Source organism: Muntiacus reevesi, chromosome 5 (genome assembly GCF_963930625.1).
Source record: "Muntiacus reevesi chromosome 5, mMunRee1.1, whole genome shotgun sequence".
In the NCBI taxonomy this organism is placed as follows: Eukaryota; Metazoa; Chordata; class Mammalia; order Artiodactyla; family Cervidae; genus Muntiacus; species Muntiacus reevesi.
This window is the reverse complement of record NC_089253.1, coordinates 109,591,776-109,611,084: the sequence shown is the minus strand read 5'-3', so window position 1 is coordinate 109,611,084 and position 19,309 is coordinate 109,591,776. Positions and strand designations below refer to the sequence as shown.

Genomic DNA, 19,309 nt, shown 5'->3' with positions numbered 1-19,309 from the left:
GTTCACCTCCCAGCACCCAGGGCCCGTGTATCAGGGTGCAGCCTGGGGAGTCCCCCCTCAGACCCAGAGGCAACGCAGTGGCTGTTTGCACGGCCACGCTCCTAGCATTCCTTGTGAGGCTTGGCCCCATCTGACCCCCTCTTTCTGAGAAAGGAAAGCTGAGTGGCCACAGCTGTGTGGATGGATTCGTGGCCTGGCATGGTACAGGTGGCGGCTACCGCAGGCTGTGATGGGAGCTGGAAGGGGCCTCAGGGCCTGGGGCTTCACAGAAGCAGGATTCCTGGGAGGAGAGTGTGACCAAGGAGAGCTGACGCTGGCTCCCTGGATCCTGAACTGGGGAAGGAAGTGGGGCCCAGAGGAGTAGCCTGGCCGCCAGACCCCCGTGCCATGAGGCCCTCTGGCTCACACCTCCTCTTTCTGAAATCCCCATGCACGCTTCATGAGAAGGAAAAAGCCATACCTCCTGCCTCAGTTAGCATCTATGGCGCCATTTCCACTTTTTTAACGAGGCCTGCCCCAGACCCAAGACTTGGGGCTGAGAATGTGCGCCTTCATCTCCTAGGGTAAAGCGGAGAAACCACTGCTGCCCTCCAGCGGCCACACGTGGGAATCCCAAGCCCTGCCGGGACCTCTGGTCTGTGACAAATCCATCCGTTCCGGTGCTGCAAGCAAAGGTGGAAACCCCCTGCTTAAGCTTGCTCTGCTTTGGCTTTAAAAATAATCCTACGTTATACTCGAGTGAGAAAGTGAGTCTCTGGATCGGGAATAGAGAAGAGATTCATTTCCGTGACTGCAGAGCAGGGTTTCTCCACCTCGCCGCTGTTGTCATAGGAAACAGGCATAACCCTGAGGTGTGGGGGCTGCTGTGTGCCGTGTGGACTTTTGAGCAGCGTTTCTGCCCTGCCAGCACTACGTGCCGGTAGCACACCTCTCTCTCCAGCCTTGACGACAAAAAACACGTCTCCTGACCATGCCAGATTCTGGAGACAGAATCACCCCCGGTTGATAACCACTGATACAGAAAGTGCCATGATAGCTGAGTGCTAGCATGTCTCCTGGATATGGCCTCCCTCCTAACCGAAGTTTTTAGGCCCACGGTTATAGAGCTGCAGCCTTTCAACAGAGCTGACCTGGAACTCTTGGCGGCTCCGAGCAGGGGACAGGGAACATCAGGAACCCCAGTCAGCCGGGTCTGGCTCCTCTCGGCCATCCGGAGGCTGGAGGCGTGCCATGACCAGGGCCTCCATGCTGCAAGATCCGAGGCCACAGTCACCATCCGGCCCTGCCATCCCGGGATACCCAGAAGGCTCTGAGACAGCCTGCCCGCATGGCCTCTGTGGCCAGCCTCTCTGCCTTTCGCTCGTTCAGCACATCCTGAGTCCCTACTGTGCGCAGGTCACTCAGCTATATAAAGATCTATTAAGGTCCCTGGATGTAAACAGAACATTAGACGACAGTGTGACAGGGGAGGCTGCAGGAACAGTTAGGAGTGAAGACCCCGGGGTTGCAGGTGACTTCCCTGAGGATGGGCTGTCCCGACCCGGACTGTGAGATGCTGGCCCTGTCTTTCGTCAGCCCAGCAGTCTCCCACTGAGCCTGCAGCCTGGGTGAGCTCACCACCTGAAAGTCCTCGGCAGGTCCCCGAGCTAGCTACGGGGTCTGAGGCAGGCAGAGCTGCGGGCCCTTTCTCAGCCTCAGGGGACAGGGTGGCAGCGGTCTCTGGAGGCTCAGAGCGGGGCTGTGTCACTGGTGCCAACAGGATGCCCACAGTCACAGCCCACTGATGATAGAGCCTGGTGGCTCAGACCGTAAAGAATCTGCCTGCAATGAGGGAGACCTAGGTTTGATCCCTGGGTTGGGAAAGATCCCCTGGAGGAGGGCATGGCCACCCTCTCCAGTATTCTTGCCTGGAGAATCCCATGGACAGAGGAGCCTGGCGGGCTACTGTCCGTGGGGTCACAAGGAGTCGGACACGACTGAGCAGCTGAGCACTGCACAGCAGCTGATGAAAGAGCCTGGGGTTCTGGGGAACCAAACGCGTGGCCCGAATCTCAGCCCAGATGGAGGTCTCTCCCCACATGGCTCTGAGAATCCCAGGGTTCTTCTTCACCCCCGTTGCTCAGCTTTCATGCCTGAGTCAGTTTTCTGCCTGTTTTAAGCGACAGTGGCCTCGCTGGGATAATTCAGACTGGGCTTAACGAGGGAAGAAAAACAAGTGATAAGCTGGAAATGTGCCTGCGAGTTGGGAAGGTGGGGCAGCCTCGCTTCTCAAGCCCTTTGCTGAGGATGGTGGCCATGGACATGGAGGACGTCTGATGAGCTGAGCCAGCTGGTGAACTGAGGGTGCACTCCATGTCCCCTGCCCCTGTCTCATCGCGCTCGTGATGGCAGACAAACCCCAGAGGATGCCCAGCAGCAGAGAAACCAAACTCCACGGGCACTTTGGTTTGATATAGAGAAAAAAGAGAGTCTCTTAGACCTCACACAAGCATGTGACTGCCTTAGACTCTGGGTGACCAGCCACCCTGGTTTAGCTTGAGACCCGTCCTGGAAATCCTTCAGTCTCGGCAAACCAGGACAGTTATTCTCTCTGTCTGCTCCATTCCGCGGGAGAGAGGGTCCTCCTGCAGGGAGTGAGAGTGGTCTGTAAATGAGCCTGGGGGAGGGGTGAGCAGAGGTTTCAGTGCAGCAAACAGCACGGTGCCTGTAAGATCTGGGCTCTGTAACTCCAAGGACGGGACGCTTCTGTGCTGGTCGGAGGAAGAAGGCTGAGATTTGAACGTTTCCCTCTCCCTTTGCTAACCTTGTCCCCTCTCCTCAGAGCTGCGGATCTTGCTGCTGTGTGGCAGTGACCTTCTGGAGTCCTTCTGCATCCCAGGACTGTGGAACGAGGCAGATGTGAGTAGCAGGGTTATGGCCTGCGCACAGCTGGTGTGGGGCAGGATGGGGAAGGGCACTCAGCTCTGACCCCTGGCCTTCCCTCCCCACCCAGCCTCCCTCCCCAGCTTGAGTCTCCCATCTCCTGTGAGCTCCCAGGAGGGCAATCCATTCACATCATGATGGAAAAATATTCTCACTACCCCCAAGCTTTATCTCCTCCGGTATTTTTACACTCACTCCCCCTCATGCTTGCTCCTGGAAAGCCCCTGGGAAAAAAGCAATCTGAGTCATAGAATACCTTCGCTAAATAGCACTTGGAGTATGTGTGCTGGTGGGGAAAGGTGGGGGAGGGAGGTCTTTTTAAAAACAGAAAAAGTCTTTGCCCTTTTGAAATTATTATGTGCTTTGTTTTCCTTTGGTTCTTTTGAAGAGGTGGTAAATACCATCCTAGAATTTCCTTAACAAGAGAAAAAGAGTCAAGAGGGGAGAAGTTAATGATAAAAGGTCAGTAGGATCCTTCTGACAACTGACTTGGGATTTAGGGAACCAGGAATTGAAACTTACACCGTTTAGAAGCTCAGCGGACAAGTTGTTACCAGATCTGGCTGAGATGGTCTTAAACTAGCTAATTCGTAATTTCCTCACCCTTTAGACATACATTCATTTTTGTTCTTTCATGAATTCATTCATCTGATAGTCAGACCTAATGTTAGCTTCCAAACCCATGGCCCTTTGAAAGTGGGTTTCTCATGGCAGATATTCTAGACCTAGTACATTTTTTTTATTACTTACTGTGTGACCCTATGCAAATCACTCAACTCCTTTGAGCCTTCGTTGTTTTTTTTAACCTAAAGAATGTTATCTGTATCATTCTGAGATTTTAAAAGCAATATCCAATACAGTCTCTGCCCCGAAGTATTGGGTGGCGAGATGCCAGCTCATGAAATTTTTTCATGTACATATATGTCTCTGAAGAGAGAGAGGAAGAGACAACCTTCAGGGTGAAACTCAAGATCTTAGTTCTGCTCCAGCACAGCTCATGATGAGATATATTACAAGTTTTTCCCATCTCAAAAATGGGCATCGTAATAGTACCCCTTTCACAGGGTTTGGGAAGAATTAAACGAGATTGTCCATGTAAAGTGCCCAGCCTAGCACGTGACACACCGGCGACATACAAGAACTGCTAATAAGTGAATCTACCCAAATAGGCACATCGATAAACATATAGACGTTCAAGGTGAAGGGCATAAATGCTAACACACTGCGGGATAACCAAGCAGAGAGGGAGAGTTTCAGGGGAGACGAATTATACTGTGTAAGCCCTTTCCTCTCCACGCCTGAACGATTTCTTGCAGGTGAAATTTTAAACCTCTTTTCAATTCTGGATTAAGTGGCTTAATTAACTTTTACTTTCCTCTCTACTTCGCAAGCTGCTTTGAAAGGACAAAGTAATGCGGGCGAAGTTCTGTACAAGATTTCAGCAAAGCTCTTTCAAGAATCCAGGCAAATCCAAGCAGTAGCCTGAGGCCCCTTCCCACGGGGAGGCCCTGGCAGCCAGGGAGGGGATTTGCAGGGATAAAGTGACAGGGCAGCAGCCTGAAGGGCCACCGCGTGAGCAGGACGGCTCCGGGGCCTCCTCGCTCCATGTGACTGGTAACGTGTGCCTCTCAGGGGCAGACACGGGCTTTCTGGAGCCTGAAACGGACCCAACTGGGGGCCCCTGAAGCACAGCCAGCCCCTCTGCGCTGACCGCAGGGCCTCTAGCTTCTCTCCGAAATGGCTGCTCCTGACCTCGGCAGGTCCGACTTGTAGAGACCAGGGTCACCCCAGGTCACTCCTCTTCCGGTTGGGCCCTGATGCTGAAGTGGGGCCACCCGGAAGAGGAATGCGTTGGTTAAAAGAGAAAAATTGAGGAACCGGAAGCTGTTGGTGTCCTGGGGCTGTGGCGGTGAGGGCGGAGTGGACGCTCATCTAGTCAATCGTCTTCCCACCTGGCCGTCACCCCGGGGATCAGAGCACACCCAGCCTGGCTACTCCCAGAGGCGCAGCAGATCCAGACCAAGCGGGGACCCCACGTCTGTGTGGCTGAAGGGGCTGAGGATGCCCGTCCACAGCACGGGCAGAAGGGCGATTGGGTGAAGCAGACCCTCAGGGCTCACTCCAGAGGATTTTCTAGAGCCTGGAGTGCCAACCTCCCCACCCTCGAACACCCATGAAGACTCTGTGGGGTCCTTAGAATCATGCCATCTGAGATAGACGCAAAAAAAAAAAAAAAAAAAAAAAAAAACAGAAAAAAACATGGAGCTGTTTCCTTACACATGAGTGTGACTCTCAGGCCACAACAGAGGTATGCCAGAAATATCACATGTAATTTATTCATATCAAATGAAAATTCAACTCCAGATCACAACCCCCAGGGATGATGGGAAATAGGTCTCAGTCATTGCTGAGCAGCAGAACCTGAGAGGCTCTGAACACGAGCATCTCTTCATCAGGGTTGCCACACCCATCTTCCCTATCAGGACCTTGAGGTGGGTGGCCCTCCCCTCCGTGCCCACCTGGGGAATGGGACTCCTGACTGAGTCTGGAAGCCCCGTGCTGGACCCCACCCACCTATGATCCTGCCCCTGTCTTCTTCTGAAGCTTTGCCCTTAGGGCAGGGGGTGGGCGTCACAGATCTCTAGTTTCATTCTAGTGTGGAAGGAGTAAGGGGCACCGAAACCTCTTCTTTCTCCTCTGACGATAGCGCCCCTATTTTCTCTTCCCTCCTCAGGACTTCAAGGGACATCTCATCAGTGTGTTTAAAGCCAGTGACTTCAAAACATTCTGTTTTCTGCCCTGCAAATTCCTTTCATAAAGGCTCTGGTTTCTGCTAGAAATAGGGTGGGGATTGGACAAAGGTGGACACAGGGAGCATGACACTAACTAGCAACTCAGTGATTTATCCCACTGTCCTTACTGGGGGAAGGTTGGAGCTCACGGTCTAGGAAAGAAAGGTTTTTCTTTCAGGTGAGCCCTCCTGATTCTAATAGAAAGTTCTGATCTCAGGTGGCCTCAGCCTACAATGGCTTGAAGCAGGGTTTCAGTTCCTGGCCAGAGACTGAGGCCGGGTCTCAGAGGTGAGAGCACCGAATCCTAGCCGCTAGACCAGTGGTCTGAAACAAGACCCTGGCCCTTCAACTCTGCAGAAAAGATTTCCCACAAAGACAGCAAGGAGTGTAATGAGTGAAGTGTTTATTAGGAGTAGAAGAACACAGTACGTGTGGATAGACACATGGGCGGATTCATTGAGCCACGCCCTGGTGATAGTTTGAATCATTTTTATGAGACATTTCTTACAGATTTCCTTTGGCCAATCATTTCAATCTTTCTGGTTCTGGGGGTGTATTTGGTATATCTCAGGAGCCTCCCATGTGTATGCACATCTCTCAGCCAAGATGGATTTCACCCAAGAGGCCCATGGATAGTTGGCATCACTCCACTTTTGACCTCTTAAGGAAATTTCTAGTCGGAAGGGTTTCCTTGACTTTGAGAATGAGAAATGTGTAGTCTCTTATCTCTTATCCAGGCAGGACTCAGCCTCCTTTCTTGATTGTACTGCTACTGATGTTTTAGAGTTTCTGTCCATAGGAAATGAACTCCAGTTGCTTCCTCTGGTGGTGGTGGTGGGGTGGGGGCATGCTCCATCTACCTCCTGCCTCTGTTCTACCCTCCGGAGTTTGCCTGGAAGCAGCTGGTTTTCGGGATCTCTGTTCCTAACTATGAGATTACCAGGGATGAGATATGCGAGACCCACTTCTGCCCCCAGTTTCATTCATTTAGCCCACCCTTTATCAGAACACATTTCTTTTCATCACCCTGTGTCCTGAGCGATACTTGATGGCCGCAGACCTGTCCTCAGTGACCATGAGCCTGAAGCCCTGAATCTGCCAATGATGGGACAGGAAGGTGGGGAAGAGAGCCAGATTTCTTGGAAAAGTCCTAGGTCCTTGCTCCGCATTCTAGCCTCCCATGTCATCTCCAGAATTCTCACAAACAAAGCAGGGGAGAAGCCACTAGTTCAAACAGGTCTGGGGGGAACATAGGAGCCTCTCCACCCTTCTGTAAAGAACGCTCATCAGAGGCCATGGAGCAGCAGTGTCCCCACCCAGTCGGAAGCAGCTGGGACAGTCTGTTCCACATCAGGGCTGCCAAGGCCTCTCTAGCACAATCACAGACTCCCCATTGAGTCAGTCTTGCTCTTTCTTTTGCTTTGGATTCCTGAACCTGTGCTCTCCATCCAGAAATGTAATTACACAACCACTCACCCCAACCCAAGCACATCCCTTGGGCATTTCCCAATAGACACAAAGATCCATTAGCCCATGGTGAATTCTGACCTTCTCTGACCAGTGACACACCCCTTCTCCTTCATTCCATGGAGAGAAAATGCCATACATATTCATCACATTTCTCTCCATGGAACACAGAAGAGTTGCTTCTGCATGGTCTGGCACTTGGCATTTTCATTCTTGATTCCCGAGAGAAACCAAGATCCAGTTTCCTGGACCCGCTTTTGGAGATGGGGACCCAGTCCCTCCAGCCCATCCCATTCCCAAGCTTTTAATTAGAGTAGTCTCCCCCAGGAGACCTGATCTTTGCTGTTCTGCATCCTGACGCTGGGTTTCCCTGGTGGCTCAGGTGGTAAAGAGTCCACCTGCAGTGCAGGAGTCCCAGGTGTGATCCCTGGGTCAGGAAGGGCCCCTGGAGAAGAGAATGGCTACCCACTTCAGTGTTCTTGCCTGGAGAATCCCATGGACAGGGGAGCCTGGTGGGCTGCAGACGACAAAGTCCCGGAGTCGGACATGACTGAGCAACTAAGCCCACAGCAGAAACACATCCTGACACCAACAGGGAAGCAGGTATCCAGGCATGGACCAGGGTCTGGGAGAAGTCAAGGCCAAAGCCTAAAGGGTCAAGTCATGGACAGATTTGTGACAGGAAACTCTTACCCGCCTCCCGTTCCTCAAACAAAGCCCATCGTCTGGTGATCTTATGCTGCCAGCTGCTTTTTCCATTATAGTATAATGGAAGGCAATCTGGCAAATTAATTCTGATTCAGGCATTCTTTCCTTCCATCAATCTTTCAGCTAATACTGAGTGCCCAGTATGAATGTAAGTACTTTATTTGTCCTTGCAGCACTTGCTAAAAATATCTTACAGTTTTTATTCTATTAGTTCATTATAGTACATGAAATGAAACATACAGAAAGTTTAAAAGAGTTCTTGAACTTAGTGAGCAGTCAATAAATGTTGGCTGTTATTTATTCATTGGTTTTAAAATATTTATTGAGTACCTGTCATGTGTCAAACACTGTTCTAGGGCTGAAGGAACAAAGAAAACAGAACACATCAAGTTTCCGAACACGTGCACTTTGCTTTCTGTGGGGGAGACAGATAATAAACACTTTTCTTGTTTCTGATGGCTCATCTCAGTTAACCCCCGAACACTCCTGAAAGTGGAATCTCGATTCCCATTTATAGATTTGGAAACCAGGGCTCACTTGGGCTGGACGTGTCAGAGCGTGTGTGCGTGTGTGTGCTCAGTGGTGTCCAACTCTTTGCGACCCCGTGGACTGCAGTCCACCAGTTTCCTCTGTCCATGGGATTTCCCAGGCAGGAATACTGGAGTTGGTTGCCATTTCTTCTTCCAAGGGATCTTCCCAACCCCAGGGATCGAACCCTCATTTCCTGCATTGGTAGGTGGATTCCTTACCACTGCACCGCCTGGGAAACAGGACTTGTCCAAGACCACTTAGCTATTAACAGCAGAGCAGGACTTTGCATATGTTCAGTTCCCTAACGCAGGTATTACCTAGACAGACAAGTGGGAAGAATGACATGTATTTCATAGCAGCTGAGCAGCCCAACTTCCCTGGTGGCTCAGATGGTAAAGCATCTGCCTACAATGCGGGAGACCTGGGTTTGATCCCTGAGTTGGGAAGATCCTCTGGAGAGGAAATGGCAACCCACTCCAGTACTCTTGCCTGGAAAATCCCATGGACAGAGAAGAGTGGTAGGCTACAGTTCATGGGGTTGAAAAGAGTCCCACACGACTGAGTGACTTCACTTTCACTTTCTTTCAGCAACTTGAGCTGGGCTTTGAATGATGGGCAGGATTGGATTGAGTGAGTGCAAAGAGAGGGGCTTTGGGGGTTGAGAGAAGGCTGTCAAAGATCCAGTGGTAGGAATAAGACCTTTTGGGGAGATAGTTCTCATTGGCTGAAACAGAAGGTTTATCTTGGTCTTTGCCTGGGAAGCTTCTGACTTTTCAGCAAGCAGACAAAATCATTTCAGTTTAATGATTACATGTATTTGCCACTTGAAAATGGTATTTGCATTTTAAATAAGCAGGGGTCAATATTTAACTCAAAGGAATGAACACCTGGAGGTGGAACATCAGGCACCAGAGATGGGCTGATGAGGAAGGTTGTATTTTATTTTTTTTCTTTTTCTTTCTTTTTGTACTTCTGAAAGCCCAGCATTCCACAGGCTGGCTCTAATTGGCTGTGTTCTACATTTTTCCAGCCAACCAGGCATGGGCTAACTGCTTCCTACATCCACCAGCTATGGGAAAACAACCAAAGAAAATAAACAGAGGAAGAGCCTGGGGCACTGGCCACTCCAGAAGAAATCCCAGGGCTCCAGGACAAATGGAGCAAAGACAAACATTTGGCTTTTCAGGCTCAGATGGTTTTTATCAGACAGTCCCGCCCCAGCCAGGAAGCCCGATGGACACTTCCACCCCGGGGATTAGGCCCCCGCACTGATAAGCCTGATCCCACTTTTCCAGCCCAGGGAAAAGCAGCTTACCCCCTACCCTGGGAGATAGGTTTCTCGTGTGAAAGGCGCTGTTGCTTTGGTTTTCAGGCTTTTGACTTGAGGCTGGAATCCCTTGCCTTCCCACACCCCCAGGCAGATTGGAAATGGGCGTGGGGTTCCTCTGGGAAATCCCCTGGAAGGGTCATTCATTTATTTGCACTAAGGAAGCCATCCTGAAAATGCATTCCCGCACTAGCCTCTGCTCAGCCCTCCCTCCAGAGAGAAGCAGGGTGCAGAACAAGGGTGGAGGATTCTTGCCTGAAATGGGAGGAGCATGTTTCAGATGCCCCTCACCTACTGCGTGGCTTCTGCTGGATGCTCTCACATCTGGTTTAACCTACTCAGAAGTACACAAAATTACATACTCTAGGGGGCGATGTGGAGTAATGAACTGAGGACATAGCTCACCATAAGCCTGGAGAAAAAAAAAGATTATATTTTCAAACCAAAAAATTTTAAGTCACTAAACTGCGAGTCTTAAAATGGATCTAGAACTTATTTACAAAACAGAAACATACTCACAGACTTTGAGAATGAGCTTATGGTTGCCCAGAGTGAGGTGAGGGGGGAGTGGAAGGATGGAGAGAGGGGACAGTTAGGGAGTTTGGGATAGGCATGTACACACTGCTATATTTAAAATAGATAACCAACAAGGACCTATTGGAACACATGGAACTCTGCTCAATGTTATGTGGCAGCCTGGATGGGAGGGGAACTTGGAGGGGAATGGATCCATGTTTATGTATGGCTGAGTCCCTTCGTTGTTCACCTGAAAACTATCACAACATTGTTAATTGTCTATACCCCAATACAACATAAAAATTTTTTTTAATGTATCTAAATTAGGCATGATGTGGTAAAAAGAGCCTTTAAGGGGACAAGAGTGGATTCAAATTCACTTACTAGCTGTGCAGCGTGGACTAGTTACTGTATGTCCCTGAGTCTTGGTTTCCCCATCTATAAAGTGGGAACTGAAGCACACATCTCAGAAAATGGTTGTTGTAAGGATTAAATGCATTAATCAATAAATCTCCTAGTACTATGCCTGGTACATAGCAGGTACCCTGATAAATGTTGCTTCCCCTTCCTGCTGGTAGTCCCCTGTTCTTCCCTGAATATTCTCATCTGGAGAACAAGTACAAGTGAGCCCGAGAGACTCAGGTTCTCTCCCTTGAGAATGAAGGACTGTCTGGGGAGATGGTCAGGATTTCGAACTCTGAACTCAGAATGATTCCACAGAGGGTCTTACCAGTTAGACTTGCCTGGGCAAGTCAATGTAAATTGGATTCTGCTGCTAAAGGAAGTCAAGCCCTCTGTTTAAAATGCTCTAATGGTTTCTCTTTGCATTTGGAATGAAATCCCATCTTTATCATGATCTGGTTCTTCTGTACTTCCCCTACCTCTCTCTGTGCTCCAGTTACACTTGATTTCCTTGTTTGAATAGTTTTTCGCACCTCAGGGCCTTTGCGCTAGCTGTGGCCTCACTGGGAATGTTCTTTTCCCAGGTATTCCTGTGCCTGGCTCCTTCTTGCCATTTAGGTTTGGGCTTCAAGGTCATTTTGTTTTCAAGGTCATTCAGCATTGTACTTAGCTCCACCTGATGTTTCCTTATTTACATATTTATTTGTTTATGATCTCTCCTGACTGTAGGTGAGTTCTGTGAGCACACTAAACTTGTCCATCTTATTGGGCAACAGCAGGACAGTGCCCGGTTCACCATATACACTCAATCTAAGTTTTTTGAATGAAAAAACATAAGAGTACCTGGAAACAGCTTGGTTGAAGGAGTTCAGCCTCCACAGTGGGATGTGGCCCAAATTTTTGTTAGTTACCCAGAGGACAATTAACCACTACAAGATTTTAAGAGTAGGACCACTTAATAGTAACCTGCCTTATCTTTCAGAGCAATACTGTTGAAATCATTCATCATTTGTTTAATGTCTCCCACTAGATAATGATTGAGCCAAGAGAGGAAGCCATATCTGTCACACTCAGCCCTGGGGTGCTGGGAAGCTCCCAACTAAGACCACAGGGCATCTTCCCGGCCAGGTATCCATGGAACCCAGTAGGGCAGATCTGGAAATTCTGCCTCCTGAGGGAAGATGGTAATTCCGCATTCCTTCCAAGAGATCTGCTGCCCAGTTGCCCTGAGTGTTCTCCCTCCCAAGGCCAAGCTGCTTCCTGCCCCAACACGTGTCATATCCTTTCCTCAGATTCCCCACATGGGGGTGGAACAGAGTCTGCCCCCTCCCACTTCGTCTCCCCAGTCCTACCCCTGCAGCCCCCAGGGAGCCTTTGCCCCGGACGACGAAAAGATATGATCAAAGCTGAGCCTGGGAGCAGTGGGTTGAGCAGGATGAATGGCACAGACCCCCCACCTCTGAGACAGGACACAGGCCAGAGCTACCCTGAGAGACCACTGTCTACTGCGGGCAGGGGAGAAGACTATACCCCAATCCTGCTCACCGCAGTGTGGCAGAATGAGGTTACAGCAGTCACGTCAGGAGAGGGACTTGCCAATCAGAATGCCTCTGCCCACCCACCTCCCCTCCCGCAGGCAAGACCAAGACCAACAGAGACGTCTCCGTAAAGACACAGGAGGTGTTGGGCCACTCGAGCTGGAATAGAAGCTCCATCCCAGGGCTCCGTGGGCAGGGAGAGCTTGAGAAACTCTCTATTTCCTAGGATCAGATGTCTGCCCTCATCTCTCTAAGGCATGGGGTAGGGGGATGGCCTCATTTTTGCTGGAGTTCGCAGAGTGCGCATCCCACAGGTATCTCATTTTGACTTCATCCTACACCAAGCCAGGGTATTAGCAGCTTAGACAGTTGCCTATATTGTTTTGTAAATTTGTGTTTATTTATTTATTTTTGGTTGCACTGGGTCTTCACTGCTGCTCAAGGGCTTTCTCTAGTTGTGGCGAGCGGGGGCTGCTCGAGGTATTGGGGCTCCTCATTGCAGTGGCTTCTGTCGGGGAGCACCGGCTGGAGGGCAAGTGGGTTCAGTAGCTGCAGCAGGCGGGCTGCAGTAGTTGTGGTACGCGGGCTTAGCCGCCCTGGGGCAGGCAGAATCCTCCTGGACCAGGGGTCAAACCCGTGTCCCCTACATTGGCAGGTGGCTTCCCACCCACTGTGCTGTGCTGAGTCACTCAGTTGTGTCCAACTCTTTGTGACCCCATGGACTGTAGCCAAGCTCCTCTGTCCACGGGCTTTCCCAGGCAAGAATACTGGAGTGGGTTGCCATTTTCTTTTCCTGACTCAGGAATCGAACCCAGGTCTCCTGCATTGCAGGCAGATTCTTTACCAGCTGAGCTACCAGGGAAGCCCTCGCATCCACCGCACCACCAGGGAAGTCCCTGTCTATACTGTCGCTTTTAAGCGACAATAATCCCAAAGTGGGTGTACCTCGGGAGGATTAGGGAGCTTTGTAAAGACAGAGGCTCTGGTTGATTGTAGACACATTATATCAAAATCCCTGGGCCTGTTATTCTTTGTAAAGTTCCCCCAGGTGATTCCACTGATCAATCAGATGAAGTTTGGGAATGTTCAGAAGTAAAATTATCCATGCTTTTCATGGAGACCTGAAAGTCTCTCTAGAGGCACTTCCTGGAGCCTCTTAGAGTTCCCAGTAGGTACACTGGGGCTGCCTTCCATATCCTAAAGTGGGAGAATATATCTGCTAACTAGCTCCTAGAGAGGACTCTGCAGGAGTCCTCTTCCTCAACAGTATATATTGCGCATGTATGATCCTCTTCACCCAAGAACATGGCAATGAATGAAACACAAAATTTCCTACCCTCATGAAAGTTACCTTCATAGGGGAGAGAGAAAGAGGCAAAAGTAAGGTTAAACAAAGAAAATATACAAGGTGTTAGATAGAGACACATGCAATGGGGAAATGAAGAAGAGTTAGGACGTGGGGACTGAGAGGGTGTGGGGAGGGGGAGGGTCTATATGCAAAGGGTTGGAGGTTGAAATAGTGTGGCCAGTGGAAGTCACTGTGAGAAGGTGGTATTTAAGTGAAGGGTTTTGAGCCAAGGAACTGCATAATTTGACTGATATTTCACATCATTGGTCTGGCTGTTGGGAATAGACTGGAAAAAGGCAAGAGAAAACAGATCACAGCAATCCAAGTGGGAGCTGATGGAGACAGACAGTTTCTGTGGCTACAAACTTGGTGGCTTAAAACTACACACATTTATTTTCTTTCATTTCTGGAAGCCAGAAGTCTGAAATGGGTTTCACTGACAAAACTAAGTCATAGTCAAGGGCCGTAGTCCCTCTTCAGGCCCTCAGGGAGAATCTGTTTCCTTTCCTTTTCCGACTTCTTGAGCTGCACTTGTTGCATGCCATGGCCCCTTCTTCTATCTTCAAGGCTAACAGTGTAGCATCTTCTCTGCTCCACCTTCATATCATCTTCTCTCTCTTGAGGTAAATCTCCCTCTCCTCCTTCTTGTAAGGACCCTTGTTATTACATAAGGGCCCACCTAGATCATCCAGGACAATTTCAAGACCCTTAGTTTAATCACATCTTGTAACATTCAGAGATTCCAGGGATTAGGACCTGGGTGTTTGAGGGGCCCATTGTTTAACCCACCAGAAGAGGCTTGGACTAGGGTAGAAGTGATGGAAATGATGAGGAATGAGCAGGTTCTTGGATTTCTTTTGAAGACCAAGTCAACTGAGTTGCTTTATGGACTAAATGTGGGATGTGAGAGAAAGAGAGGAATCAAGGGTAACACCAAGGCTTTGGCCTGAGCAATTGTAAAAAGAGAGTTTCCATTTACTGAAAAGAGAAAGGAATAGAATCTTGGTGTGCATGGGATAGCAGTGGAGGGGACTGACTGATATCAGAGAATTCAGGGGCTTATGGAATATTACTCCTGAGACACCTCATCCAAGTGGGCGTTTTGAAGAGCCACATGAGTCTGAAGTTCAGGAGAGAAGTCTATGCTGGAGATATAAATTTGAGAGCCTTCTGTATGTCTTTAAAACTTTGAAATGGAATGAAATCATTAAAAGTGCAAGTGTAGATAGAAAAGAGGTCCAAGGACTGAGCCTGGGGGACTCCAGTCATTTGAGATCGGGGTGATAAGAAGGAACAGCACAGGTACTTCCCTGGTGGTCCAGCAGTTAAGACTCCACATTTCCAGTGCCCAGGGTGCATGTCTGATCCCTGGTTGGGGAACTGAGATCACACACGATGAGCAGCTGGAAGAAAACAAAAAAGGAACAGCACAGCGAGAAACTCCAAAAGAGCAACCAGTAAGGTAGGAGGACACAGGAGAGGGTGGATCCCGGAGGCCACATGAAGACAGGAGACAGGGGTAGGGGTGAGGGTGGGGGTGGGCAGGGCAGCTAAGCCTCTGGAGGGAGACAGGTACCCGTGGGATGAAGGCAACCTCATCAGCTCTAGCACCCGGCACCTCCTGTCACCCCAAAACACACACCCACATAACACCTTCCAGCATGAAAATCAAGCCCGTGACCTTGGGTCTGGCCAACGGAGCAGAAAAGGTCTGCAATCTGGTTCAGACGTCTGCAGAGATGCTCCTGGGATGTGGTAAAGCTGTGTGTCTTGCCTGGTAGACCCGTCTCCTCCACCACATCTGTTCCCAGGGGGCACATCTGTCACCTGTTTCTGGAAAAGGAATCCATCTCAATCAGTGAGGCCTCCATCTGCTTGCCACCCACTGCGCAGCCTGCGTGGTTATTGATTAGGTACTCAGGTCATCAGTTTCTGAGTAGAAAGTGGCAGCTGCACTCACGTCACCCAGAGGGCCGTCCCTGTGAGGCCTGACTGGCATTCTAAGCCATTGTTTTCACGCTTTAAACTAGAAGGCTTACTATTTTCTTAGTTTTTTTAAAGTTTTATTTATTTATCTTAGGCTGTGGTGAGTCTTCATTGCTGTGTGCAGGCTCTTCTCTAGTCGCAACAAGCTGGGGGCTGCTCTCTAGTTGCAGTATGGGGCTTTCTCATTGTGGTGGCTTCTCATTGCAGAACACGGGCTCTAGGGCGTGCAGGCTTCAATAGTTGTGGCGCTTGGGCTTAGCTGCTCCTCGGCATGTGGGATCTTCCCACACCAGGGATTGAACCGGTGTCCCCTGCATTGACAGGCGGATTCTTGACCACTGGACCACCAGGGAAATTCCTGGAATGCTCACTTTAAATAGACCCACTATTTCATACATCACGCATGAAACATCCATCAGATTCTCAGAATCAAAGTGAATTCAGATCCTATGTTATATAATCGGCACCAAATATCTCAAAACACCTGCATAGCAAGGCAGTTGAGGAATCTCCACATATACCAGTCGGATGGATTCTATTCTCTAACTTTTCCCTCCCCTCCTCTTCTCTTTCCATCCCTTCTCTTTTCTCTCATTCTCTACTGTAATAATTTCCCTGGAGTTTTAATTCAGTACTTAGATCACTGGTTCTTAAACTTGGTTACATATTAAAATCTAGGGAGTGAAAAAAAAAATACTAATGCCTGGGCCCCATTCCCAGAGCTTCTGATTTAATTGATCTGGGTATGAGCCGGGCTTTGAGGTTTTTTTTAAGCTCCTCATGTGATTCTGATGTTTGGCCAAATTTATGAGCCAGTGTCTTCGATTACCTTCTAAGTAGTGGTGCAATATTCTAAATGCTCTGGCAGGAGGTGCTAGATCCACCTCCACTCCCTGCCTGCCTCTCCCTGACATTCCTGGTTCATAGGACAAAGACTTGGGGCTAGTTTACCTGATCTGACTACCACCAGTAGAGGCAGCATATTGTGTTGTCATGTCATGATCCAGTGGGGGCTCAGACACGGTACATCCGCAACTTCCTTCCTGGGGCATCTTCAGTCAATCTTTAATTGCAGCTCTAGCTCCAGTTGTAAGCAATGGGAGAAGCAGGGTGAAGGTGGCCGCAAATAGCCAAGGGCACACACGTGCACACCATGCGGGCACACACGTGCATAACCAGTGAATCAGGCTTAGAAGGGGAATTCTGCTGATACAGCAATCCTCTAAAAAACCTCAACAACAAAATTCTGTAAAGCAATTATCCTTCAATTAAAAAATAAATATTTTTTTAAAAAGAAGTCCTCTATAGAGAAGAAGTAGCCATAGTGCTCTATAATGTCTGTTTTTGTGGCACTTGGCTGGAGAATTATGAGGAAAAACCTGGTTTCTTTGCCCCAAAGCAGGTCTTGCCCAATAAGCTGCATGCTTAGAAGAAACCTGCCTCTCCCCACTTCTCCCTCCATCTGGGATCCTTAATTGGCAAGATCTAAACAGTAATATGCCCAGACTAGATCCAAGTCTATTAAATGCTACAATTTGCAGGCTCTTTGAAAATAAGAATTGGCACGACTTTCCAGAAAGCAGCTTGGTAGTACGTCTCAAGAGCTTGAAATATGTCCAGTTCATATCCTTTCATCCAATTATTCTACTTCCTATCCTAAGGAAATAATCAGAGATATGGTAAAAGATTTATGTATACAGTTCTTCAACAAAGTGCTATTATAACTGCAAAAATCAGAAGTGACTCTATATTTCCTATAATACAAATTTGGCTTACTATTTCATGGTATATATATCACAGTATAGTCAGGCAATGAAATACACAAACTGGAGAAAACACACTTTCAAATATTTTTAACTGTATGAGAGAATTCTCACAATATAATGCTAAATGAAAAATATATATAGGTATTTAATAAAATGATTAATTTTGCAGTTCAATCCAATTGTAGACATACACCCATAGAGAAGAGAACCCTGGATAGAAATACTAAGATGTTAATTTAACAATGGTTAACTGGATTGTGTGGTTGTGATTGATCAATTTCTTTTTTTTTTTCTTTTTCTCACTTTCCCAAGTTTCTATTGTACCTGGTGGGGTGGGTGGGAGGTTAACTTTTAAATGAAAAGGTGTCATTTCTCATGATGGCAGCAGGCTTCTATCAGAGGCTGATTTCAGAAGTGGCCCCATAGTAATCCTCCCCTATCGCCACTTGTGCACACACTGGGGCCTTCCAAGCCCTTCCCCCCTTGTCACCACCCTGAGTCCCACAGCAGTTTTGACATAGGTGAGCTCAGAGAATCTTCCAGCCCCTCTCAGTAAACCAACCAGGGGCTTGGGCCTGGTTGCTGAGCAACGGGATCTGTGTCACCCAAGAGGATACTTACCATGTTTCATGCTGCCCTTCAACATTATGAGCTCAACGGGAGCCTCAGGAATTGAAGAGATCTTGCCCAGACACGTAGGAGCGCATTATTAATTCAGTCTACAGGTATTTATTAAAGTGTGCCAGGTGAAGTTCCCACTCATTCCACGAACACAGTTACAGGTTGTTACTTGAAGAAGCTGACTGATGGGGCTGAGAAGGCAAGTTTGGGACTAAAGCTTAGGGTTCCAACAGGGGGTAGATCCACCTTGCTAGCTAGTTGCTTGGTAGGGGTTTGGAGTCAAGGTCTCACCAAAGGCTACTTCCTCTCTCTCTCTCCCCTTCTTCCATTTCTTCAGATGGAGGTGATCGTTGGGGACTTTGGGATCGTGGTGGTTCCCCGGGACGCAGCCGACACAGACCGAATCATGAACCACTCCTCAATACTCCGCAAATACAAAGTGAGTCCTCCAGCTCCCTGCTGGTGTAGTAATGTGATGTGGCCCTTCTCTGAGAACCCTGGGGGCTGGAGCATGAGGACACAAAAGGAGTCTAGTGTGAGGGACTGGCAACCTACTCTCTCTGCTCTGTCCATAGAACAATATCATGGTGGTGAAGGATGACATCAACCATCCCATGTCTGTCGTCAGCTCAACCAAGAGCAGGTACGTTTGACAAATGACCAGAGAGACCTTGGTCAAACTGGCTTATAAGTTCCCATACAGCTCTCCTTAGTCCAGGCTGACTGTTAGGTTGGCCAACACCAGCTGCCCCAATATGCAGCCTTCTTTTTAGACCTCATTTATTTGTCACTAGTCCTTGATTTTTAAAAGGGGTACAGGCTGTTAGTTAGTTTTAGGTGACTTGAGGGGGGAAGAGGTTGTTTTAGTTTGAGATGAGGAAGTCTCCTGGAGGAGGAAATGGCAACCTGCTCTAGTATTCTTGCCTTGAGAATTCCATGGACAGAGGAGCCTGACAGGCCACAGCCCATGGGGTCACAAAGAGTCAGACATGACTGAGCAACTAACACTTCCACTTCCACTTTGAGGTACCCACAGAATTAGTAAGGGTTTAGGTTAACTGCCATAACAAAATACACTAAATAGAATTTTAAATGAGAAATGTTATTCAGTGTCAAAACAGATTGAATCTCTGTTCTCTTCAACATGAAGCCTCCCTCTCTGAGTCCATGGCTGCTGCAATGACTTCTCAGCCAGTGGGGAAGGGCAAAGAGCTTTGCCTTTCGAAGACAACCCAAAGTTTCACGCAGCACTTCCCTTTCATCCCGCTGGCTCAGCATCAGTCACGTGGCCATGCCTAGCCTCCAGACAGGCTGGGAGTAGAATTTGAGGCTTGGCAGCCATATGTCCAGCTAAAACTTGGGACGTTCTATTACTAAGCAGAAGA

General features: G+C 48.8%; 1 protein-coding gene across 2 annotated transcripts in view; it reads left to right on the top strand.

The window, feature by feature from the left end:
- Window positions 1-19,309, top strand: part of NMNAT2 (nicotinamide nucleotide adenylyltransferase 2) — a 209,117-nt gene that overhangs the window by 183,663 nt on the left and 6,145 nt on the right. For both annotated transcript variants that reach the window (XM_065936184.1, XM_065936185.1), the window contains 3 exons: window positions 2,822-2,898; window positions 18,262-18,363; window positions 18,500-18,567. In XM_065936184.1, the coding sequence (XP_065792256.1) occupies window positions 2,822-2,898; window positions 18,262-18,363; window positions 18,500-18,567 (247 nt within the window). The remainder of the gene's footprint in view (window positions 1-2,821; window positions 2,899-18,261; window positions 18,364-18,499; window positions 18,568-19,309) is intronic.